At 57.0% G+C, this 23,556-nt stretch overlaps 2 protein-coding genes across 8 annotated transcripts; one reads left to right on the forward strand and one right to left on the reverse strand.

Moving 5' to 3' along the window:
- The first annotated feature begins 428 nt into the window (after positions 1-428).
- Positions 429-16,163, forward strand: CIZ1 (CDKN1A interacting zinc finger protein 1). Of its 7 annotated transcripts, XM_047830257.1 has the most exons (19): positions 430-621; positions 1,413-1,545; positions 1,783-1,898; positions 3,473-3,544; positions 5,181-5,410; positions 7,599-7,692; positions 7,886-7,994; positions 8,516-8,855; positions 8,934-9,105; positions 9,286-9,404; positions 10,013-10,210; positions 10,943-11,067; positions 11,506-11,580; positions 12,684-12,771; positions 13,253-13,366; positions 13,568-13,720; positions 15,164-15,233; positions 15,363-15,484; positions 15,819-16,163. In XM_047830257.1, the coding sequence occupies exons 1-19, from the start codon at positions 468-470 to the stop codon at positions 16,032-16,034; spliced, it is 2,700 nt and encodes an 899-aa protein (XP_047686213.1). In that variant the 5' UTR covers positions 430-467; the 3' UTR covers positions 16,035-16,163. The 7 variants fall into 7 exon arrangements, with proteins under 7 accessions (XP_047686211.1, XP_047686213.1, XP_047686210.1 ...); XM_047830255.1 differs by having other exon boundaries at positions 429-621; positions 7,614-7,692; positions 8,516-9,105; XM_047830254.1 differs by having other exon boundaries at positions 8,516-9,105.
- Positions 16,164-17,103: 940 nt separating this feature from the next.
- Positions 17,104-20,657, reverse strand: BBLN (bublin coiled coil protein). The gene is made up of 2 exons (XM_047830261.1): positions 20,389-20,657; positions 17,104-17,583 (listed from the first exon to the last, which is right to left on the reverse strand). The coding sequence occupies exons 1-2, from the start codon at positions 20,465-20,467 to the stop codon at positions 17,411-17,413; spliced, it is 252 nt and encodes an 83-aa protein (XP_047686217.1). The 5' UTR covers positions 20,468-20,657; the 3' UTR covers positions 17,104-17,410.
- Between the last annotated feature and the right edge of the window lie 2,899 nt (positions 20,658-23,556).

Here is a 23,556-nt window from a genome sequence, read left to right on the forward strand (position 1 = left end):
GAAGAGGATTGCCCCCGGCGGTTACCTGCCTTGACGACTTTAAGTAATAGAAAAGCGAAAAAGGATCGCTACTTAGTAACCGCCGGTTGTTTGGCTCAGTGACTCCACGTGGGGATGAGGGAGAGGGGCGTCGGGATGCGGGACTGAGTCGTAATTAAAGGGTCCTTGGGGCAGGACAATTTCAGGATCAGGATGAACGCCGTTTTTAATAATTGAACTCGGCCCTCCTCACCCCCTCCCGAGTCAAATCGAATAAACACCTCCAGACGGACCTCGCCACCCCGTTTTAGGGCAAATTCTTCTGTCGACTGTGCTGGTCACCCTCTCGCCCGGTCTAGGTCCCCGAATGTGCCGCTGCCGGCCGCACGGCCCCTCCCACCTCAGCCCCGCGCGGGGCCCCAGGATCGCGGGACAGTGGCGGCCGCGGGGAGGTCGGTTGGGGACGGTCCTCCTCGAAGTAGCCCGCGATGTCCCCACCAGACGACAGACCCCTCCGGGCGACAGACGGGCCTCGGGGTCGGAGCCGCGGGTTCCCGGTGCGGAGGATGCGGGGCGGAGAGCCTGAGCTGCCTCGGGCCCCCTCGCAGCCCCGAGCCGCTCCAGCCGCAGCCGAGGCGCCGGGTAAGCGGGTGCCGCCCCCGCAGCCGGACGCGAGCTCAGCGCAGGATCTTGCGCCACGGGCCGCTGCACCGAGTCCTCCCGTCCCCCAGAGGGCGCTGCTGTAGCCCGGTCAGGCCCCAGCGAAGCGGAGCGCTCGGGCCGCCCCGCCCGTTCTGCCGGTGGGGGCGGCGCGATTGCGGCGGGGGTGCGGGGAAGTGAGGTGCGCGGCCCGAGCGCCGCTTGGGGACGCACGGAAGGGTTTAGGGGCCATCTGGATGGAGGCTGAGGGCGTCGCGCGCAGGTGGGGTAACCGGATTTGATGTGTAAGGCTGGCTCGATCGGCAGAAGAAGGGGTTAACAGAATGGGGAGGGAAGCCTTCCTCCTACTTTGTTCAGAGGCCGAAGCGAATGGTTGGGGGTGCCGTTATTGACACAAAGTAGGCGCGAAGAAGAGGGTGGGGTTGTCGTGGAGGGGGGCTGGCATCGGGACGCGGTGGCGCGAGAAAGGCTGGAGGCGGGGTGGAGGTGCATTTGGGTAGGACGCCCCGGGAAGGACAGAGCCGTGGGAGTAGGGGAGATGGCAGGCGGGGTTGGGCATTTGAGGGAGGGACTGTCGACAGGATTTACGGGAAAGTGGAGGGAGGCGGGGGTTATTGAAAGCGTGAGGGTGCAAATGCGGCGTGCTCTTGGCAGGACTGGGGTGTAGGCAGGCCTGGGGTGTAGCGGTGAAGCTCAGCGGGCAGGTATTTGAGGGCCGTGGGCGGGGGAGGAGGGAAGGAGGGGTCCCGCCTTACTCCGCGCCCTCCCTTCAGCCACCATGTTCAACCAGCAGCAGCAGCTCCAGCAGCTCCAGCAGCAGCAGCTGCAACAGCAGCAGCTGCTCCAGCTCCAGCAGCTGCTCCAGCAGTCCCCACCGCAGCCCCCCCTGCCCATGGCAGTCAGCAGGTGAGTTCCCCTCTGGAGGGGTGGGCGGCTTCAGTCCCGCCGCTCAGATCCCTGTGGCGGAGACCCCATCCCAGTCCTTTCGCCCCGGGGTCGTCCCCGTTTCAGTCCTGGGAGCCATCAGTTCCCACCCTAAGAGGTTCCTCTGTCTGCCGTAGAGAGGGGGCAGAGGATGGAGGTGAGGGAAGAGGGAGGCTCCGACTCTCCCGAAGCCCTCTGACAGCCCCTCCCAACACACAGGGGGCTGCCCCAACAGCAGCCACAGCAGCAGCTCCTGAACCTCCAAGGCGCCAGCCCCGCCTCCCTCCTCAACGGCTCTGTGCTACAGAGAGCTTTGCTTCTGCAGCAGTTGCAAGGTATAGCTACTGGCCCCTTCTCACTGCATCTTAGTGGTGGTGCCCTAGCATCCCCCCTTTTGCGCTAAATCTCCCCCAGATCCACACGGCAACTCTGAGAGAGAGCTACTCTCAGAGTCCTCGTTTGCCGATGAGGACATTGAGGCTCCCGGAGGTGGAAGTCCCAAAGTTGCTCAGCTGGATGCCGGTCTATGCTGATCACCGAGGTGTGCCCTTGGCCATGGTGCTGACTCTGTGGGCTGTCTTCAGCACCCCTCACTCACATTCAGATTAGAGGAAATGATGGGCGAAAAGGTCTATTTTGACACCCCGCCCCCTGCCCCCACGGCCCATTTGATAGATGAGGAAGCGGAGGTCCAGAGATGGGGGAAGTCATTTGTGCTGGATCACACAGCTAGATTAAGGCCTGAGGCTCCTGACCCCCTGGGTCTCTGAATGGGCGTCTCTAGCCCTGTGTATTAAGCCGGTGCCCTTGTCTCAGTTTCCCCATGTGGAGAGCAGTCTCTCAGCTCTTCCTTCTAAGATGCTGCTTCAGATACTTCAGCCCCTTTGGGAGTAATCTTAGGAGCCCAGTGACCTGCGGCCAGCTCAGGTTCAGACCCAGCCCCCCCAGATGGAAGCTGTGGCTGGCTGGGTGGTCCTTCTGGGCGGGGCACTGTGCTGAGACCTTTACATACACAATTCCTTGACTCTGCTGACAACCCTGGGAGGGAGATACCATGACCCCATTTTACAGATGAAAAAACTGAGACCTAGAGAGGCATCATGTGCCCATGGTCACCCAGGGAGTAGATGTGGATTAGAGGGAGAATTAGAGCCCAGAGCCATGTTCTTAGACACCAGGCCATCCTGCCATCCATCTGGGTATGCTGCCAGGTCAGAAGATGTGGTGGCTGTCACTCTTCAGCCCTGCCACGTAGGCGGGGATGGTCCTGGAGCTGATTGACAAAGGATCAATGGATAGTTGGAGAGAGAAAACCACACACAGGGACCCACGATGTATACATATGTATGTATCCCGCCTTTTCTTTCCCATTTAAAAAGTCACACTGCTCAAAGAAAAGTGAAAACAAATTTTTGAGAGGACAAGAAAACCCAAATTGTCATAGATAGACTCACTCACCTCCTGAAGGAAAACAACAATAGCAACAACAATAAAAAACACCCGTGAAGATTTTGGTGTATTTCCTCCCAATTTTTTTCTAGGCACAAACTTGGGAATTTGTATATGATTGTGGTTGGTTATTGATGTAAGTGAAAAGCTATATCTTGTTTCTTTTTCATGGAGTAGAATGACTTGGTCATTTACCAGATGATTTGACAGTCTCTGTAAAGATTATTTTTTAACAGCTGTTTTGTTTTGCTCTTGCGTACCTACACTCAGCTGCTTCCTTTTTTCCCCCGTATTCTTCTTCTTCTTCTTCTTTTTTTTTTTTTTCTGTTTTAAATAACCCTGGGATGAATATCACGTTTGAGACTATTTTCGTAGAGTGGATTCCCAAAAGTGGATGACTGGGTCGGGGGATGGATGTTTTATGGCTCTTGATAAGTATTGCCAACTTGCTTTCCCCAAGGACTGGACCAGTTTGCAATGCCACCAGCCACGTCTGACAGTGTCGGTCTCACCATGCCCACGGCAACCTTGGGTATTATATGCTTTTTATATATATATATATATATATGTATACACGCATACAACTTACTAACTTGGTTGGCAAAAAAGCTATATCATTAATCTTTCAGTTTACATTTCTTGGAGTGTTAGTGTAGCCAAACGTTTTATATTTGTCTGTTTCAACATTCATATTTCTTTTTGTGACTTGTCCATGTCCTTTGTCCATTTTTCTTTTAGATCTTTTAGATCTCTTGATCTTACTGTTTTTAAGAGCCGGTTGGCTCTCTGCACATATGTGTACATGTATTTGTTTTAATGTTAGCTGAACGCTGACTCTATACCAGGCACACTCGCATATGTCATTGAATCCTCATAAAACAGTGAATCAGGCACTATTATTATCCCATTGTACAGATGAGGGAACTGAGGCTAAGAAGAGGGAAATGATTTGCTCTAGGCCACAGAGCTTGGGCTGTAGGACTCGAACTAGCTCTTACAGCACATCTGACCCACGCTTTCAATCCTGTGCTTCCTGTCCCGGCTTTGGGGCAAGGATTTGAACTGTCTTTTATGGCTCAAACACTTCCTGAGCACTGGGCCTCTGAGTCAGATGAGGTGCCTGCCCTTAAGGAGTTCCCAGTGTGGTTGGGTGGTGGGCAATGGGAAGCAGACAAGGAAATTGTGCAGCTGGTTCTAGAACAGGGAAGGAAGTCTGCCTCTGGGGACACAGGGAAAATGTGGGAAGGTCTCTCAGAGGATAAACACCTAAAGGGAGGCCTGAAGGATGACCAGGAGGTAGTGGGCGCCGAACAGCTCAGGCAGAAGGAATGGCATGTGCAAAGGCCCAGAGGCGGGAAGAAACCAGGCTTGTTGAGGTAATGCACAGAAGCCTGTGGCTGAAATGTAGTGGGTACGTGTGTGGGGAGGAGGGCAAGAAAGGAGGTCTGGGAGGAGGGCAGGGCCAGACCCTGCAAGGTGAGGAATGGGCTTCTCTCCAAGCAGCAGGGAGCTACAGAAGGGTTTAGGCAGCATGGGGAGGGGCAAAGGCAGAATGTGCAGAGATCTTGGACAAGTTACATCTCTGCTTTGCGTCTGTTTTGTCATTAGTAGAGATCTTAATACCTACCCTGATGGTGGCTGGGCCCAGTGACGGAGGCCGCGCGTGCAAAGTGCTTAGCAAGTGCCTGGTTCCCAGTAGACTTTTGATGAAGGGGTAGAGGGATGGGGGTAGGAGAGTGTGTTATTATTCCAGGGACCAGTCAGTCAACTTGCTGGTTCTCCCTATGGGTCCTGTGCTGGGTCTGTCGCATGCCTTAAGGTGTACCCTAAAGCATGCCTGCGGGTGAGTGGGGTTGCTGGGAATGCACTGGGAGCATGACCAGGGAGGCAGCCGGGGACCAGGGAGGCATCTGGAGAGGGAGAAGGCAGTGCCTCTCTCCTCCTCAGCTGGAGCAGGAAACCAGCCCTAAGGCCCCTTCACCATTAATGCCCAAGGTGGGGGTGGGCCTCTGGCTCTCATCTCCCTCCCCTGGCTGCCCTTGTATGGGAAGGGTTCCCTTTCAAGTGGTCTGTGCTGTTTCCGTGATGCTTTGGGGGGCTGATGCCTGACCCTGGCCTCTACCGTCCAACCATGTTGTTAACCTCTTCTCCCCTCTTCCTGCCTGCAGGTAACCTCCGTGGCTACAACCTGCCAACCCCGAACCTGACGGGCCCCAGCCTCACGGTCCCCCAGCTGGCCACCCCAAACCTACAGCAGTTCTTTCCCCAGGCCACTCGGCAGTCCTTGCTGGGGGCCCCTCCTGTTGGGGTCCCCATAAACCCCTCCCAGATCAACCTTTCAGGGCGGACTCCCCAGAAACAGGCCCGCACCCCCTCCTCCACCACCCCCAATCGCAAGGTGAGTGATGGCTGGGGCGCAGCAGGTGGGGATGGGTGTGGGAAGGTCATACCTGGCACCAGCCTAACTCCACCCCCTCTGGCACACACTGGGCCTTTGGGCAGGTCACATCCCTTTTTGTCCTCGGTTTCCCCATCTGTAAAAAGGGGGAAGGGGTTGGTGAGTTGGACTTGTCTAGTGTTTCCCAAATTTCAGATCTTTGTGACTCTCTGATGGGACTTTTGCCACATCCAAACGCCACCAATCCTGTTGTTTACCTGGTATTTCTCTCTTTGTAAACACACGGAGATACAAATGACCCATAACACTGTATTTGTATTAAGTGTCCTGTCACAGTTCTCGGTAAACCAGCGCCACCCTATAGAAATAAAACATGAGGCATAAATGGAATTTAAATTTCCTTAGCCATCACATTAACAAAGTAAAAAGAAACCAGTGAGATGAATTTCGGTAAGATTTGAGTTAACTTCATGCGTAAAAAACATGACAACTTCAACCTTCAATCAATATTTTAAGACGCGAATGAGGCGTTTTGCATTCCTTTTTATTTTGTACCGAGTCTCCAAATTCTGGCATGTATCTCCATTTGGCTCGCTACCTTTGGAAAACTCAAAAGCCAGGCACCCGCGGCCAGGGGTTACTAACTGTCGTAGCTGAGCTTTAAATGAATTCACTTCTCCTCAGTTACATTTATTTAACAAGGAAACATGATGTCACTACCTGAAATTTCAAAAGCAGTCCAAAAGAATTGCTGTACACAGAAGTGAAAGAGAGGAAAGGGTAAAACAACATTACAGGACCCTAAACTCTACAGTGTTGTCATTGGAAGGTTCTGGAGCTGCACCGCCACCTCCTTGGGCCTTGAAGAGGGTGCAAGGCATTAGAAGGAGGCTCACCCTGACATAAGCAGAGTCAGTCCTTGACAGAAGCAGAAAGAGTCGAGGGAATAGCTTCTCTGGGACTGTCGTGTCCCTGAATGTCCCGGCAGCCCCTCGCATATGGCACCCTTCTGAGAGCATTCCAGGGGGCAGGGATGACATTGCCCTTTCTGGGCTGCTCTCAGGCCGGCCCACATCTGGAAGTGAGGCATTTCCCTCCAGAGAGCGGTCCTGGCCTCCAACCTGCCCATTGGGCCCCTCCTAACATGGTCTTGTCCGGTGTTCTCCCCCACCCATTTTGCATATGGGAAAGCTGAGGCTCAGGGAGTATGGTGGAGGCTGCCCCATGCTGCACAGCTGTCAAGACAGACCCAGAGCCTTACAGAACAGTAGGGCCCGTGTCATGCAGGGTGAGAGGCAGGTAGTTCTGAAGGGCATGGAGTCCTGATGGGCTGCATGTTTCCACTCAGCGCTGGTTCCTCGGGCTTAGGAGGAGGGACAGAGGCTGTGGGCAGGCTCCTGGGACTAACTGGAGTGCCCAGGACCAGCTGGAGCTGTGCATTTATTTAGCAAACATCTGTAAGTCTGGTAGGAGCCCCAGTGGTACAGATGGTGTGACTGGCCTGACCCTCCTTGGAGGTCTTAGCCTGGGGAGGAGGGTGTTAGCAGTGGTAAGACGTGAATGCAAATAATGTTCCCACCAGTTAATTCACATTGTGGCAAATGCCACAAAAAGGAAGCCCAAGGTCCTCTGGGCCTGCGTTAAGGGTCTATCTACTCTGGGGTCAGGAGGGCTTCCCGCAAGAAGTGCCTCTGAGGCTCTGAGTGAAGCCCTGGGGCAGGGAGAGACCTAGGACCTTGGGGAACCAGAGAGAAGGCCAGGGTGGACGTAGAGAGGGCGAGGAGGCTAGTGGGGAGTTGGCTGGAGGCGGGGGTGTAGGGGCAGAGGGCAGATTGGGTCGGCTTGGGTGAGGAAGGAATACTCTAGAGTCGGAGGAGTCACAGGAGGGTTTCAGCCTGAAAGAGACAAAAGACATGATCAGGTTTGCGTGTTAGAAGGACCCTTCCGGCTGCTTTGTGGAGAAGGTGGTTGGGAAGTCAGGCAGCACCATGGGCCCGCCAGGAGGGGGCTCTGTATCCCCCAAATCTGGGTTAACAGCCAGGTAGCCTCCACAGGATTCCTGGGGTGCTGAGGATCGTCTCTGGGCAGCTCTTCATCCCCTGCGGGACTGTTGAAGCTGCTCTTGGGCCAGGGGGTTGCTTACGAGGGTGGGTGGACGGTGTCAAAAACAGTTTCTGAAAGGAAGCAGGATTCTTCTTCCCAGACGGTGCCCGTGGAAGACAAGTCAGACCCCCCAGAGGGGTCTGAGGAAGTTGTCGAGTCCCGAACAGACACACCAGAAGGTAAGGGAGGGAGGCTGCTAGCCCTCTGGGTGGGACACAGGTTGGGGCAGGCGGGTGCAGGGGTCAGTGATGGAGGCAGACCTGGGAGGCAGGGATCTTGGTGTGGGGCGAGCCCAGGCCCCACCTCGAGGGGGGAGCTCCTAGTTTGTGCTGCTCATGGCATTGGCGGTCACTCATCTGCCCCCCGTTCCAGACCAAGATTCCCCACCCTGCCCAGATGGCATCGCTAAAGAGAAACACACTGTAGCACCTGAGCCCGAGTCTTGTGAGGCATCGGAGCCACCGGCTAAGAGGTCAAAGAGGTAACCCATGCTGAAAACCTTCCCTGGGCCCAGGGGCCCTGTACTCTCATTCTTGCAAAGCCCGGGGGGTGGGTGTAGCTGACGGCCAGGACCCTTTATAGAGAGCTGGAACAAGGAAAGGGCCTTGACCTTTGGCTTGGAGGAAGGTCAAACCCAATTCTGCATCTTACTTGGGAAGACCCCAGGCCAGAGAGTCTCCGGTATCTTCACTGGGCCTGAGTCACCTGGTGGCCAGTTCGGAGAGGTGAACATGTGCATCTGGGTCCTCAGAGTGGGCTGGAGGATGGGCGGCTTTGCAGGGCCTTGGATACATAATAGCAGGTGGTGGGAGGCGGGGGCGAGTGATCCTGCCCATTTATTTAGGTACAACTGGGGCCTGGAGAGCCGGAGGGGCGCGGCCAAGTGCCCGGCTCGGGCTCGCACGTGCTATAAAACTAGGACTGAACGTGGGTCTGGGCCTTTTTGAGGAGCCCCTGGGGCCAACTGGGAGACATCGGAAGATCTCTTTCAATCCTCCCTAGCTCGGAGTTGCCCACAGAGAAGGGGGCCCCTGGGCAGCTGCAGGCGAAAGTCCAGCCTCAGGCCCGGACCACGGCACCGAAGCAGACCCAGACGCCTGAGCTGCTGCCTGAGCCGCCGGAAGCCCGAGTGCTGCCACGATTCCAGCCGCGGGTTCTGCAGATCCAGGCCCAAGTGCAGCCTCAGACGCAGCCGCAGCCGCCGCCACCCCCGCCTCCAGGGGACACCCAGGCACGGCCCAAACTGCAGAAACAGGCACAGACGCAGACCTCTCCAGACCACTTGGTGCCGCAGCAGGTGCAGCCGCAGCAGGTGCAGAAGGAGGCCGAGCCACAGAAACAGGTGCAGCGCCAGGCACATCCCCAGCCCCCTGGGCAGGCGCAGCCGCAGCAGCTGGCCCAGACGCAGACATATCCTCAGGTCCAGCCACCAGAGCAGCCACCAGGACAGCCTCCCGTGCAGCCCCCTGACCGGACTGAGGGGCAGCCTCAGACCTGGCCGCAGGTGTCCATGCCAGCGTCGGAGCAAGCACCGGTTCCGGTTCGTTCCACGGTGGCGGAGACACCACCAGATCCGAGAGACGCCGGAGCAGGTAAGTGAGCACTGGCTCCCAGTTGCCCCGTGATGGGACAGTTCGGCCTGGACCCTTTGCCCTTCCCCTGGCATTGTCTCCACCAGAGGCTTCAAGGTCCTGGCTGTGGGTAGAAACGGTGGCTCTCAGGCCCGGATCGCTTTGGGCCTGGGTGGGAGATGGACCCCTCTGTCATTTCAGGCCTGAAGGAGGCCTCGCCAGAGCCAGGAGGCTCCCAGGTCAGCGTGGAGAGCCAGGAGGAGTTGACCAGCGGTCTGGATGTGGGAGAATGTGAAAAAAGGGCAAGAGAGATGCTAGGGGTGGGTAGATACGCTACCGTGGCTGTGTGCTTACCGCGGGGCCCGGCGGCGGGAGGACCCCTTGTGTTTCCCCACCCGTGAAAGGTGACAGCCGCCCTCTGCCGGGGCCGTGGGTTTGATGGAGGGTCGTCAAGCTCCTGTGTGGTGTGCTGCCTTCACATGCCTTTGCTCTGAAGAACTAGAGGTACTTTTGGTGACAAGTCCCTTCCAACGTGTTCATCCCTGGAATAGAGCCCTTGGTCCCTGACGGGGGAGCACTGCTCTAGTGGAGAGAACACAGAGGGCAGGCCTATGCATGCCGTCTGGGTCCCAGCTCTGCCTCCTGGTGTGATCGTGGCCAAACCCGTTCCCTTCCTGGTGTCTCCACGTCTCCGTCTGTCACGTGGGGGGGGGTGGGGTGGACTTCACAGTTGGGTGGGCTTGGGTTTGAGTCCCGGCTGTCGTACTGCCTAGCTCTGTGAGCCTGGTGCTCAGTGCCTCAGTGTCCCCGTCTGTGAAGCAGGCTGTCAGGAGGGCCCAGTAAGACCCTGCCCGCGGGTGTTTAGCACAGGGCCTGGCCCACCGTAGGTGCCCAGCTGGCGGTAGCTCTGCCCCTGTTCCCGGTGCAGGTGTGGGGTGCCGGGGGCTCCCTGAAGGTCACCATCCTGCAGAGCAGTGACAGCCGGGCCTTCAGCACAGTCCCCCTCACGCCCGTGCCCCGCGCGGGCGACTCCGCCTCCGCCACCCCTGCCTCCGCCAGCACAGCCTCGAAGCAGACCCTCCAGTTCTTCTGCTACCTTTGCAAGGCCAGCTGCAGCAGCCAGCAGGTACCTGCCAGCCAGGCCCCGGCACGGGGGGGAGGGCTGGGGGGCAGAGTGGAGGGTGTTTCTGGCGGATGCCCAGGCCTCCCCACGGCGCCTGAGTGGCCACAAGGGCCCCGTGAGCACCATCCAGGGCAGCTGTGCGTTTGCCCTGAAAACAGTTCCTGACCAGCCAAGAAGTTAGGAATTTAGAGTCCGGCAGACCAGGTATAAATCAGCCCTGACTAGCCGTGTGGACCTCAGAAGGTGAATTCTCCTCTTTGTGACTCCCATTTCCTCATGCATCAGATGAGGAAACGCTTAGAACCCACCTCACCCGGAGGTTCCAAGGATTCAATGACCTGACATTGAAATCACGAGCCCCAAGTGCCCCCTGGAGCGAGCAGCACATTAATAACAGCCTTCGGCTCGTCATAATAACAATAATTATTATTACCCTTGCTATTGCTACCTCTGTCATCCGGAGCAGAGCCATGGGATCCGGAGGTTAATCGGACTGCTCCCTGCCTTTGAGGGGCCCACACAGTCTCCGGAAGGAGCAGAAGCTCCAGCTGCTCTGTGCCCACTTGGTGTCTCAGTTCACCATCCTCCTGTGGCCCCCACGGGGCTGTTGTAAGAGAGACGGCTTCGGCAGCGGTGGGGTGGCCATGAAGCCGAGGTTGGAGGCCTCCTCCTCCACCCTTGCCCGCTGTTCCGGGGCTCGTTCTTCAGGCCCATCCTTCGCTCTGCTGGCTACAGGAGTTCCAGGACCACATGGCGGGGGCCCAGCACCAGCAGCGTCTGGGGGAGATCCAGCACATGAGCCAAGCCTGCCTCCTGTCCCTGCTGCCCGTGCCCCGGGATGTCCTGGAGAGAGAGGACGAGTGAGTGGGGGATCTTGGAGGCTCTGTACTGGGGGGTAGACAGTCTTGCAGGCCAGGCGCGGCTGGGAAGGGCCCTGAGTCTGCCATCTTCAAGGTCCGCCTTTGGGTTAAGCATTGCCCTCTGCCAGAGGCCTCTCCGCACCGTTAATGGTTTAGCCTCGGGCCTCAGTTTTCCTCATCTGTAAAATGGCCTGGTGAAGGATGCAATGTAAGAATTCATGAACTAGATGGTCTCTTAAGGCTCCATCCAGGCAGGAACAGTGGGACCACCCACATGGAAGGAAGTGGGTTGTGGCACAGAGCCCTGCTTCTCCGGCATATGTGCTGACCCTAGCTGGGGGGGGGGGGGGGGGGGGTGGGGACACACAATGGTGAGGATCGTCACCTTGTGGCCTGAGGTTACAGCTACACTGTGCCACCCCTTTTTCATTGCCATAGGGGCTTCGTTGACCCAAAATATGTGCCCTCCTGGAGTCCAAAACTAGCTCTTGGGCTAAGAAGGCCTGGTGGAAGGTACAAGACCTTTCAACACCCTGTGGGCAGTCATGGAGACCTGCTGGGGGGCTGGAGGGGCGGGGGAGGGGTGGGGAAGCAGGTAGGCACTGCCTCAGGCCATGCTGGGGGACATGGGCTCTGTCACAGAACAGCTGCCCCACAGCTCCAGGTCTCCTAATTGTTCCAGAGAATCTAGAAACCCAGCTTTGTATGTGAAATCTCCCAATTTCAAAATGTTAGCAGCTAGCTCAGAATCAAGATGAAACAAAGCCTATGGAGGCCGAACCAAACTCCTTCACAGGCTGGACAGTCCCCGAGGCAGTGGTTAGGGACTCAGCCTTGAGCGCTTACAGAGGGTCACAGCTTGGAGCTCCCTGTCCGCACGCTCTGGGTGACGGAACCCTCTCTCCAGAGGTAGCGGTGTCTCTGTTAGGTGCTTCTTTGAGAAGAACTTCCCTACGTGGTTGCGCAGTATGTTCTTGACCTTTAAACCTCCCCCTGCTTGCGGACCTAGGAATTATACTCAGGTGAAATAATCATAAATACAGGAGAAAGATGACTCACAAAGATGTTCCTTGCAGAGTAATGTAATGGTGACAGATTTTAATTGGAAACTTTCTAGAGTATCGAAACCTGCGGGATTAGTTAGATCAGGCTTGTCCACTTGGTGGAGTGCTTCTAATAAACAGGACAACGGCAGGGAATTCATGAGAACGAGGAAGCAGGTAGGATGCAACATCAGGTTAGAACAGGTTCAAAACTGCCACGTGCAGAATGAGCTTGGGATCTCGTGACACAAGAAAAGCAGAAGGATGTAGCCCGTCTGTTAACAGGCTTTAGGTGCGGGAGATTCACTGAACTGTCTCCTGATGACGTCACCCCTTGAATTCTGACCTGGCCCCCTGAGGCCAGTCCTTCAGACTGGCTGCCTCTCCTTCCTCCTTGGTTATTATTCTTGTTTAAGGATTCTTCCAGATGAATCTCAGAACCGTTGATAAGTTTCTAAAAAAGCTCCTGTTGGAACTGCATTACATTTATGGGGAGCATCTTGGGAGAGCGGCTGTCTTTCCAACAAGGACAGCATCCCACTGTATATACTTGTTTTGGTTGCCGTCACTCAGAGAGCCCCCGCCGAGGCGTTGGTGTAACACCTGCCAGGTCTACTACATGGGGGACCTGATCCAGCACCGCAGGACTCAGGACCACAAGGTATGAGGGCCTGTGTGCTGCGAAGGTACCCACACATCTGTCTCCAAGCCCAGGGTTGGGAAGGAGGGAGCCGAGGTTGGGGACGGAAAGACAATTGCACTCTTTATCTCTGGATGGTCATAACTCAGAAGCGTGGCTTCTCGATGTTTCCTCTTTGGGCTTCAGTTTCTCCATTTTTCCAAGTGGGTGAAGCACCATCTCATCCTGTCATTCAGCCACGGGACTGGTGGGGTCCTCTTGGCGGCTACTCTCTCTCCCCGGCTTGTCTTCTCTCTGTCCTGTTGCCATCTGCCATCCCGTCTTGTAGCCAACAGCACAGGGAGTGGATATGTTTGCCCATGTTCTGGTAAAGGGGCGGGGCACAGCCAGCTGGTTACAGATGTGGCAGTCTGCGGGTGGGAGATGAGATCTCACTGGGCACAGCCTGGCTGCACCCGGGGACACTGCCTGCCACCCACTCGGCCTGCCTTCCTTTCCCCAGATTGCCAAGCAATCCCTGCGACCTTTCTGCACTGTTTGCAACCGCTATTTCAAGACCCCCCGCAAGTTTGTGGAGCATGTGAAGTCCCAGGGGCATAAGGACAAAGCCAAGGAGGTAACCCCAGCTCCCTCACAGGACATGGGCCCAGAGAGGTACAGAGCCTTGGCCAGGGCCACACAGCAAGTTGAGGTTTTTCCCAGCCTGAACGCATACCAGGTCTGGAGGGATTGGGACGCTCAGAGTTGTGGGGTGGGTGGGGTGTGGCGCTTAGGCTGCCCAGAGCTGACCTGAGCCCTGGCCCACTCTCCTGGGCAGCTGAAGATGCTTGAGAAGGAGATCGCCGGTCAAGATGAGGACCACTTCATCACGGTGGACGCTGTGGGCTGCTTTGAGGGCGATGAAGAAGAGGAGGAGGAGGAGGAGGATGAAGAAGAAGAGATCGAGGTTGAGGAAGAATTCTGCAAGCAGGTACTTGGGGGGCGAGGTGGGGTGGGAGGCAGGCTGGAGGCTGGGCTCCCAGCCCAGGCGGGACCTCGCCCCACCTCCCGGGGCCAGGGGGCACAGTGCTGACATTTGTAGGCACTAACGGGTGCCACAATTTCGTACAAATAGGACTGTATTCCGTATGGCTAGGTATAAACACACATCACGATGACTGCAGGGCGGCCGGTTACATGGGTGAGGACCTCAAAATCTGGCTGAAATTTTGACCTGCACTGAGGAAGGAAAAGGGCATCTTAGGCCAATAAGGGCACGGAGGGAACTATGCAGGGGACACAGAAGAGTCAGCATAAGGTGATGATGACGATGACACCCATAGCAGACGACACTTTTTGAGCAGTTACCGTGTGCCAGTTATGTACCAAGCACTTTCCTGGCAGAGACCCACCCACTTGGATGTTGGGAAGTGAGATGCCAGAGCCTGTGCTCCTAACACCGCAGCTCCTCTGAGCCATGCCCTGGTGCTTGATGTGGGGATACATGGGGATTAAGGCCTGGCCCTGCCCTCCCAGAGCTTGCCCTTGTAGTCCGGGGGTGGTGGGGGGGTGGGGAGCCAGGCAAAGGGGCATCGTGGAGGGGCTGTGGATGGAGTGTCGCAAGGGTGGCCTCCAGCCCTATGCAGGTTTGATGTGAGATCGCTTTGTTACTCAGCAGTTGGCCGTGGTATGACCTCAGGCAAGCCCCTCGCCTTCTCTGAGCAAACCCCCCCCCCCCCCCCCCCCCCGCCCCGTTTCCTATGCTTAGAACTAAGAGTCCCAACTCAGGCTCTAAGGAAGGGCCGAAGCCCGGCCTGAGGCGGGGGTGGCAAATGGGAGTGGTTGTCACTCCTGGAAGGCACATTTGTTTGCTTGGTAAGTGGAGGAGGGCGCTACTACTAAGCATGGGCTGCTGTGGCTGGAATCAGATGGCCCCGTCTGGAAGGGGCTCATGTCTGGTAGGTAGGAGGAGGGGTCCTTAGTCACCTGAGCAGGTCACTGCAACATCAGATAGGAATTCGGGAAGCTGGCAGGGGGCTCGTGGTTAGAAATGTCACGAGGGCCTGGGGCCCACCAGGGTTAAATACGCTGCTCCTCCGTAAACCCTGGGCCAGTGAGCTACTGTGCCTGGACCTGTTTCCTCTTCTGTAAAATGAGCGAAGTGTAGAAGGTTGTTACGGAGTTCAGAGACGACACTTGTGATGTGTCGGGCACACCTGGCATGGATTATGGAGGGCTTCCTGGAGGAGGGGACTGATGGAGCTGAACCCAAAAAAGTATAGGTCGGGAAGGGCACTCTGGCAGGACAGGCATGTGCAAAGGCTCAGAGAATGCCACCCACAACCTCCTGGGGATCATCCTCCTGGGGATCAAGGGAGTGGTGTCGAAGAGCTCAGGGAAGTCAGAACTGAGGCCCACACTTGCCTATTTCCAGGTGAGGTCCAGAGATATATCCATAGAGGAGTGGAAAGGCTCAGAGACCTATAGCCCCAGTACTGCATACGGTAAGACCCAAGCCCTGACCCCGCCTCCCCTCGTCCCACTCAGAGGCTGAGTGAGCACATGGGCCCCTAGGGAGGGCGGGACACGGGTTGGCCTGGAGGGACGAGTGCACAGATGCTGCCGTCCTACAGGTGTGGACTTCCTGGTGCCCGTGATGGGGTACATTTGCCGCATCTGCCACAAGTTCTACCACAGCAACTCGGGGGCACAGCTCTCCCACTGCAAGTCCTTGGCCCACTTCGAGAACCTGCAGGTGAGCCAGGCTTCCTGCCCCACCCGCCCTGGCTGATGGGTAAGGCCTCAGCCCTGGGGCACAACCCCCCAACAGAAGGCCCTGCCCACAGAGGGAATCAGAACAGGGGTAGTGCCCAGCTCTTTCTGCTGTCCTGGCGGGGGGCGGGGGGTGGGGTACGATGCCGAGGGCCAGGCTGTTAGCTCCAGAGCTCTGGCACGGGGAGGCTGAGGACATCTCATAGCATCACACAGTGTGTCCGCTGCAGCGTCAGCCGGGCTGGGGAGGCAGCCGCTGGCAGGGAGCGTACCTAGTGGGGAGGCAGCCCTGCCTCATCTGCACCCTCTGTGTCCAGAAATACAAGAAGGCCAAGAACCCCAGCCCTACCAGCAGGCCCGTGAGCCGCCGGTGTGCAATCAACGCCCGGAACGCCCTGACTGCTTTGTTCACTTCTGGTGGCCGTGCGCCCACCCAGCCCAGCACCCAGGACACAGCTAAAACCCCCAGCAAGGTGACAGCCCAACCCCCTCCTCCCCCACTTCCCCGGCGTTCAACCCGCCTCAAAACCTGATAGAGGGAGCTCCTCATGCCCATCCCGTCTGGGTCTAGGTCTGCTTTGCTTTTTAGAAGTCTGTGTGGAAATTTTGACATGGTTGGTGTTTTTACTGAAAATCTAATAAAAGAAGGTAGTTTGGCTGTACAGGGCCCACCAGCCTTTCTGTCTGGGTGGACAGGGTGAGGGGGCAACCCTGCCAGCTCTCAGCCAGAACCCACCCTCTTTGGGCAGGGTGTGGTGGCTGAGCTGGAAGGCCAAAGACGGGCTCTCTAACCAGGGACTCTGAGGTCACAAGGCACTTCACCTCCCCCAGAGTCTGCTTCCCTCTTGATGAGGTTGTCAGGGCTAGGGAAGGCACCTTCAACTTAGATCTGCCTCAGCCTTCAGAGTCGGACCCTAGGGGGCAGGTCTTATTGTTATCTCCAAATTACAAGTGAAGAAACAGGTGAAGAGGCCTAGCAAGGTCAAGTGACTTGCTGAAGGTCATACAACTGGTCCTGGGCCTGAGCTCTGGCTCTGTGCTGGCCTTTCTGTCCACCTGAACCCTGTGGGAGCTTAAGTGCAGGAGTGGGGACCCTCCCCACTCCTCTGGTCCCCCCCCTTGTCAGGCAACCCTAAGATGAATCATCTGTGAACGGGGGCCGAGGCTGAGCTGGCTCTTTCCATGGGCTATTTCCCCATTTGGAATGACCCTTAGAGATAGACAGCCAGACCAACCCTGTTATTGGCCAGTGGAGAAGACTGAGGCCAGGAGCAAGAGGATGATGGCCAAGGTTACACAGCATGAATTGCTGTTGGCTGGCTGAGTGAAAGGCCCTAGTACCCAGAGAAGCTGAGTGTATCATATTGGGTCACACAGCGTGTCTGACGGGCTGGGCTGAGGAGGCAGTGCACCAGGTGGAGAGGAAGCCCTGCCTCACCTGTACCCTCTGTGTCCAGAAATACAAGAAAGCCAAGAACCCCAGGCCTACCAGCAGGCCCGTGAGCCATCAGTGTATGATCAGTGCCTGGAATGCCTCCACTGACCTGTTCACCGCTAGTGGCCAGTGGGGTCCTCACCCCAGGATACAGAGGAGAGGCACAGTGATGTTGGAGACCCATTTAATGTGGATGCTCAAGGCCTGGGCAGAGTGGGGAGTGTCCTGGAATTGGGCAGGCAGGCAAGGTGGGTGGGTCGCAGGCCCACACCTGACCCCAGGAGGGGACGTCAGGTGTTGGGGGCTGGCCCAGGCATGCCAAAGGAAGTACCAGAAGGGTGGCCCAGGCAGGCAGACCTACTAGAGGGACCTGCAGACCCGCCCTTAAGAAGGTATCTAAGCCAGGTGGTGAGTGCCCAGGCCACAGCCTAGCCCAGGAAGACAGGGTTGGGGCTGGTTGGAGGCTCCCAGAGCCTAGGGACTGGCATCGCTAGGAGCCTCCCCGAGCTGCTGCTGGAACTCAAGGCGTGTCTGCCGGTTGGACTCAAGCAGCTCCTGGAGGCGGGCGTGGAGGTGGTCGTTCTTCTCCTCCAAATGGTCCAAACAGGAGTTGATCTGGTCCAACATGGAGTTGATGGCAGCATATTCTGGGAGGAAGGCAAAAGAGAGCCAAGGTTCTGTGTCTCCTCGGGGCTCACAAACATCCCCACCCACACTGTGTCCCAACCTGGGGGACAAAAGGGCTTTTGGGCAAGTCCCTATTCCTTCCTGAGCCTCGGTGTCACCATCAGGAAAATGGGTGGATGCCAAAAGTGAAAGGCTTTGGGGACATAATACCTTAGTGCACCATCCTTTTTTCTATGGTTAGGGTGGTCGGGGGGAGGTCTGCTAGACACTGTCCTGCCAATGCCAGTTTTCTTTCTCTCCACCTCCTACATCAGCTGCCTGGAGGCCAGGGCCCACCTTCCCGAGTCGGCAATCAGAGTCGGGCAATCAAAGCCCCAGTCCCCAGGCAGGCTCTACTCTCCAGCCCTTCTGAGGCTCCCTCTGCCCTGAGGGAAAAGAACCTCCCAAGCCCCAAGGCCCCTCCCCCTCTCTAGCCCCGTCTCCCATACCCTTTCCTTTCCTCACCCTTTCCTCACCCGCTTTTGCCCACCTCGGGGCCCCTAAAACATGCTGCTGTTGCCTCTGCCTGCAGGGCGTCCTTCTCCTGTCTTGCTTCCCTCCCCCTCTCCTCCTTCAAGTCTTAGCATGGGTGTTGCCACAGAGAGACCTCCCAATGCCCCAGACGGGATCAAGCCTCTATGTCTGACCCCTCCACATGCCTCCACTGCCCTCCTTCACCTCTGGCCTGACTGCTACGTGTGCTGCTGTGTCTCCCCGACCAGACTGCAGAGCTCTTGAGAGGGGGAATGCTCTTGTGTTCACTGCTGTTCCCCTGACGCCCTCATTGCCACACTATAAGCACTTGTTGAATGAATGAATGCATGAATGAATGAAGCCTCTGACTTTCTAGCCTTTCTGCCTTTGCTCACCTGTCTCTGCCACTCAGAATGCCTCAACCACAACAGCTATTCAAGGACCAGCTCAAAACGCCTCTTCTAAGAAGCCTTCCCTGGTGTCCACCAGAAACCATCACTCCCTCCTCCATGGCCACTCCTGACCTGCCTCTCAGCAACACAATGTCCCTTAGGATCCAAGGGCTGGGCCTGTGCCCACTGCGGACCCAGTTCTGAGCCAGCCCATGACTCAGATACGCTCAGGTGCCAGCTTGGGACCTCTGGGAAGCAGCTGGCAGTGTTTGGAAAAGGCCAGGGCTGGAGGAGTGTGTCTGGAATATGGGTGCAAGTGTGTCTGCCTTCGGGGGGGTGGGGGGGTGGGGAACCACCATCACCCAGAGCTGGCACACCTCCCAGAGGACAGAGTCCTGTAAAGTCTCTGCTGGATCTTAAGAGTCCAACCCCCTTGTGGTACAGATGGGGAAACCGAGGCCCAAGAAGGAAGGGACCTACCCAGGATCCTCCAGCTGGTTGGTGGCATAGCCAAGATTTAGAGCAGGGGCACACGGGTTTCATTCCCAGCTCTGCTCTGCCCCAGCAAGTGACTGCATCTTTTGGGAAGGGAATAAGGACTGGGTTGTTGTAAGGATTCAAACACATTAAGAACTCAGACAGGGTCTGGCCGCGACAAGTACTTAGTAGATGAGTATTAGCAACACTGCACATTTTGTGTCATGAGACACAGGCCCGAAGCAGGATGGGGGAGGCGAGTGTTTCCACACCACTCGGGCCAGGCTTTATCCATGTCAAGGGCACTTCCTAGTTCTAAGCTTTGCCATCTGCCTGGGACAGCCTCCTCCCCACTGCACCAAGTCCTGTGAACCTGCCAACATCTACTCATTGTGACACTTAAGTGGCTTTTCCAGATCACTCCCACCACTGCAGTGGGCTCCATTTGACACATCTGGCCACTGTTGACCTGCGGTGCCTAGGGAAAACTGGCCAGTCCACCATTTGCCACCCTGTGGGAGGCCCTCTACCTTTTTATTAAATGCAGACCCTGGGTGATCAAAGTGTTCTAAAACTACTGTGATGGATGTACAACTCTGAATATCCTAAAACCCACTGACATGTAAAATTTAAATGGATACATTATATAGTATGTGAATTATAGCTCAATAAAGCTGTTATCCAAACAAACCAAAAAGCAGACTCCATACTTATCTCACATTTACGAGGTCCTGTCTTCCGACTTGAGAAACCCATCTTTATTACACTAAAGAGAATAATAACTGCTCACTTGCATGCTTCGAACCTACCATTTGCCATTTGTTTTTTCATTTAATCCTGACACCTCTCAATGCAGGAGACACATTATTATTCTCACTTTACAGATGGGGAAACTGAGGCTCCCAAAGATGAGAGGGGAGCTGATGCTTCTCTCTCCACCACCCATCCGCCCCCTCCCCCGCAGCGCTGTGTAGGCAACAGGCTGCTCGGTAAGCAGGTCGCATTCGCCAAGACTCCAGATCACAGCAAAGGTGGCTGGGGCTGCTGACTCAGCAGGGCGGGTTCGCCCACCCAGACAGCCCCTCCTGCTAAGCCAAAACGGCCCACTCGCCCAGCCCCTTCAGGAACTTCCCTCGCCACAGGGGCTGGAGGAAGTGGCTGGAGCAGATGCCAAAAGGGCGAGTGACCCTGAAGCGGTCTCAGTTTCCCCATCTGTAAAACGGGGCCGGTTGCCCGCAGTTCTCCAATGCTGCGGTTTCCAGGGACCCACTCACTGATGCTCGCCCTGAACCTCCAGCCAGCGCCCGCAGCTGCAACCCACCCAGGAGCGAGGGGTGGGAGGGCTCTGCGGTCCCTTCCAAGTCCCCAGTCCGACCCCGATTCTCCTTTCCAGGAGGCAGCCCTGAGAAAGCAAAGGTCGCTCCAGCAGCCCCCCTGGGTCACCTGCTTCCCCGAAGCCGTCATCCTCGCCTTCCACGCCCGCTTCCGCCGGCATGCCCAGGTCCCCGTTGGGGCCCGACATTGCGGGCTCCGGCGCCGCGAGGGCAGCACGACGACGGAACGGGGCGACCGTCGCGCCGAGAGCCGGCGCCGGGCGGAAGGTGGCGGCGCCGGATGGAACGCTGGGCCGGAAGAGTGGCACGGCGCGGCGGAACGGGACCCGGCACCCGCGGCCCCGCCCCCAAGGCCGGAACCGCGCGGCCCGAGCTCCGCCCCCACCCCGCCCCGCCGCCAGAACTCCTCCCCTGCCCGCCGTCAGACTCCGCCCTCGCGTCCCGCCCACACCCTGCCTCACAGTCGAGCTCTGAGCCCCGCCCCTCTCCAGGCCGCCGGGCGTGGCTATCCGGGCTGCTGGCTGAGGAGCTTAGGTGGTGGGGGCGCAGGCCCTCAGCTAGGGCGAGCGAGCCCGGCCGAGGGGTGGGGGCAGCCTCCACTGTGCCCTTCCTGCCGGTGGGGACCTGCGAGTTCCTGAGCCGGAGCCTCCGCGTGGGCAAATTCTGAGACGCGTGACTTCTAAGGCTCCCTATGGCTTCAGAAGATAAACGTTCACAGCCTCAGCGAGAGTCAGGGTCTGGGTTGGCACAGGGCTGCGTGCGGCTTCGGGATAAGGTTGGCCATCATCCCCCACCCCTTTTTTACCAGCTGAGAAAGGGAGGCATGCCGAAAATCACCCACCAAGCAACTGTCGCTCCTGAGCTGGACCCAGCTCAGCTGGACCCAGTGTGATCCTGGCCAGGGGTCCAGCTGAGCCAGAGCCGTGTTCCAGGCGAGAGGGGACTGGGACTCTGCCAGGAGGCCCTATGGAAGCAGCAGCCCGGTCCTGGGCTCACACCGGTAGTTCCTGTGGGCAGGACATCTTGGGATAGGAGTTAGGCTTGTCCATCTGGCGCCTCCACCTTCAGCCTGGCGCTGGCTGTCGGAGCAACCGGACTGTCACTGCTTTCCATTGTTGAGCCTGCGATGTCGGGCCCCAACGGGGACCTGGTTATGTCCCAAATGATGACAACGGGGAGGGATCTTCTCTGTCCCAGAAACTGCCCGGTCATTTCACCTGAGGAAGGTAGAGGTGAGGTTGAGCCCACCGCCTGCAATCAGAGCCGCCACGGACTTGCACTCTTGGCCGCCTGGCCTTCTCCCTGAACCGGCTTGGGTGGAGGTGAGGCCTGCATTCAACCAGTGGGCAGGGCTGAGAAAGAGGGCTGGGCATCCGCCTTTGGCTGAGGGGTTAGAGGTCCCCCTTAGGATCAAGCATTTCACCGACCAAGAGAGCGGAGCCCCAGGTGCCCTGCCTGGCATAGAAACACCTGTATCTTCATGTGGCACGCAGGTCTGCAGAGACATGGCAGAAACACAGATCACACACGTGGACATGCTGACATAATCCAAGAAAACCACGGGCACATGTTTTTCTCTCAGTTTGAAACCACGCCTGGGATCACAGGCCTTGACTCTATGTGTGAGCCCACAGACCAGGGAGAAGCATGCTGAATCCAGGGCACATGGGATGGGCTAAAAAACCCAGAGAGACAGGCAGTTTCTGAGAAACGCGCCAAGGCACGCGCAGTTACACCTACTACGCAGATGCAGCAGGTGGATGTAAATGCGCATGCGTGGAGCCTGCACGGGGTCGCATGAGGCCCAAGTCCACCCACCTCCAAGGGCAAGTGAGGGCTCCTGGTTGGAGGCTGCTGTGGTCCCAGGGAGGGCCTGTTCCTTTGCCCACTTCACTCCTGTGGTTAAGGCCCATAAACCGGACCACAGGACAAAACAGCCACCAGCTCCCTCCAGCGCTGATGGGGGAACGCCGTGTGCCGGGGTGCTGCCCTGCTTCTGGGGTCCCTGTTCACCTCTGTCTCCCTAGCCCACAAGCCCTGCCATCATTCCCTCTCTAAGCCCACTGTGGTGGTCCACCCTCAAAGATACCTGGATCTTAATCCTGAGAACCTGAGAGCAGTACCTTATGTGGAAAAAGGGCCTGTACAGATGTGATCACATGAAGCGTTTTTATTTATTTATTTAATTTTTTAAGTTTATTTACTTTGAGAGAGAGCATGAGCCAGGGAGGGGCAGAGAGAGAGGGACAGAGACAGAGAAGCCCAAAGAGGCTCCACTCTGCCAGTGCAGAGCCCAGTGTGGGGCTCGAACCCATGTACTTGTGAGATCATGACCTGAACTGAAACCAAGAGTTGGGCGTTTAACCGACTGAGCCACCCAGGTGCCCCTACATGACGTGTTTTGAGAGGGGGAGATTACCCTGCATTAGCCAGGTGGGCCCAAAATGTAATCATAAGTGTCCCTATAAAGAGGGAGTCCAAGGGAAATTTGTCTGCAGACAAGAGAGAAGGCCATGTGATGACATCACCAGAGAGAGAGAGAGAGATTTGGAGATGCCACACTGCTGTCTTTAAGGAAGAAAGACCCCCAAGTTAAAGAAGGAGATTCTCCCCAGAGCCTCTGGAGGAAGTGCCGCCCCGCTGAGGCTTTGATTTTAGCTAGTGAAAGTGATTTCAGACTTGGGACCTCTGGAACTGTAACAGAACAAATGCGTGTTGTCTTGAGCTGCCAGTGTGTGATAACTTATAGCAGCAATAGGAAACCAATAAAATCCAGTGACTCCAGGAAGAAACACAAAGCCCATTTGCGTCCTAAGAATTTGATCCTGGAAGACCCAGGAGGCCCCGAATGGTGGCAGGAAGCTGTATGCTTGGGCCAAGGCAAAGAAACTGGCTGTTGCCCAAAGTGGAGCCCAAGCCCCGGGCGTGCTGGGTGCACCTGCCGCCCCCTCGGCCAGCTAGTGGCGTTCTAGCCAGCAGTCCCTTGGGTGCCCTTCTGTGTCTCTGGACTTGGGCAGAGCCTCCATCCATCCCTCAACCCAGGCTGCAGCAAGCTGGTCTCTTCCTGGATCTGACCCAGACTCCTGAGGCTGTAGCAGTCAACCCTGTCCTGCCCCCTGGAGGCTGAGGCCAGCACTGCTCAGAGCTCCAGTTATCTCCCCACTCCCCCAACCCAAGGGTGAAGGGGTAAGTATGCAAGTCTGTGGGGTGGATAAGCCTGGGTTTCTTCAGAGCCTCGCCCCCTCCAGCCTCTGACCTTGCAAGGGGAGAAGAGACC

The sequence above is a fragment of the Prionailurus viverrinus genome, chromosome D4 (assembly GCF_022837055.1).
Source record: "Prionailurus viverrinus isolate Anna chromosome D4, UM_Priviv_1.0, whole genome shotgun sequence".
In the NCBI taxonomy this organism is placed as follows: Eukaryota; Metazoa; Chordata; class Mammalia; order Carnivora; family Felidae; genus Prionailurus; species Prionailurus viverrinus.

Excerpts from the sequence above, each read along its gene's own strand:
- BBLN (XM_047830261.1), bottom strand. The coding sequence starts at position 20,467 with ATGTCGGGCCCCAACGGGGACCTGGGCATGCCGGCGGAAGCGGGCGTG. Across the intron at positions 17,584-20,388 it reads TGACGGCTTCGGGGAAGCAG|AATATGCTGCCATCAACTCC; the intron begins GTGACCCAGGGG and ends CCTTCCTCCCAG.
- CIZ1 (XM_047830254.1), top strand. The coding sequence starts at position 468 with ATGTCCCCACCAGACGACAGACCCCTCCGGGCGACAGACGGGCCTCGG. Across the intron at positions 10,211-10,942 it reads CCAGCTGCAGCAGCCAGCAG|GAGTTCCAGGACCACATGGC; the intron begins GTACCTGCCAGC and ends TGCTGGCTACAG. Across the intron at positions 13,367-13,567 it reads ATAAGGACAAAGCCAAGGAG|CTGAAGATGCTTGAGAAGGA; the intron begins GTAACCCCAGCT and ends TCTCCTGGGCAG.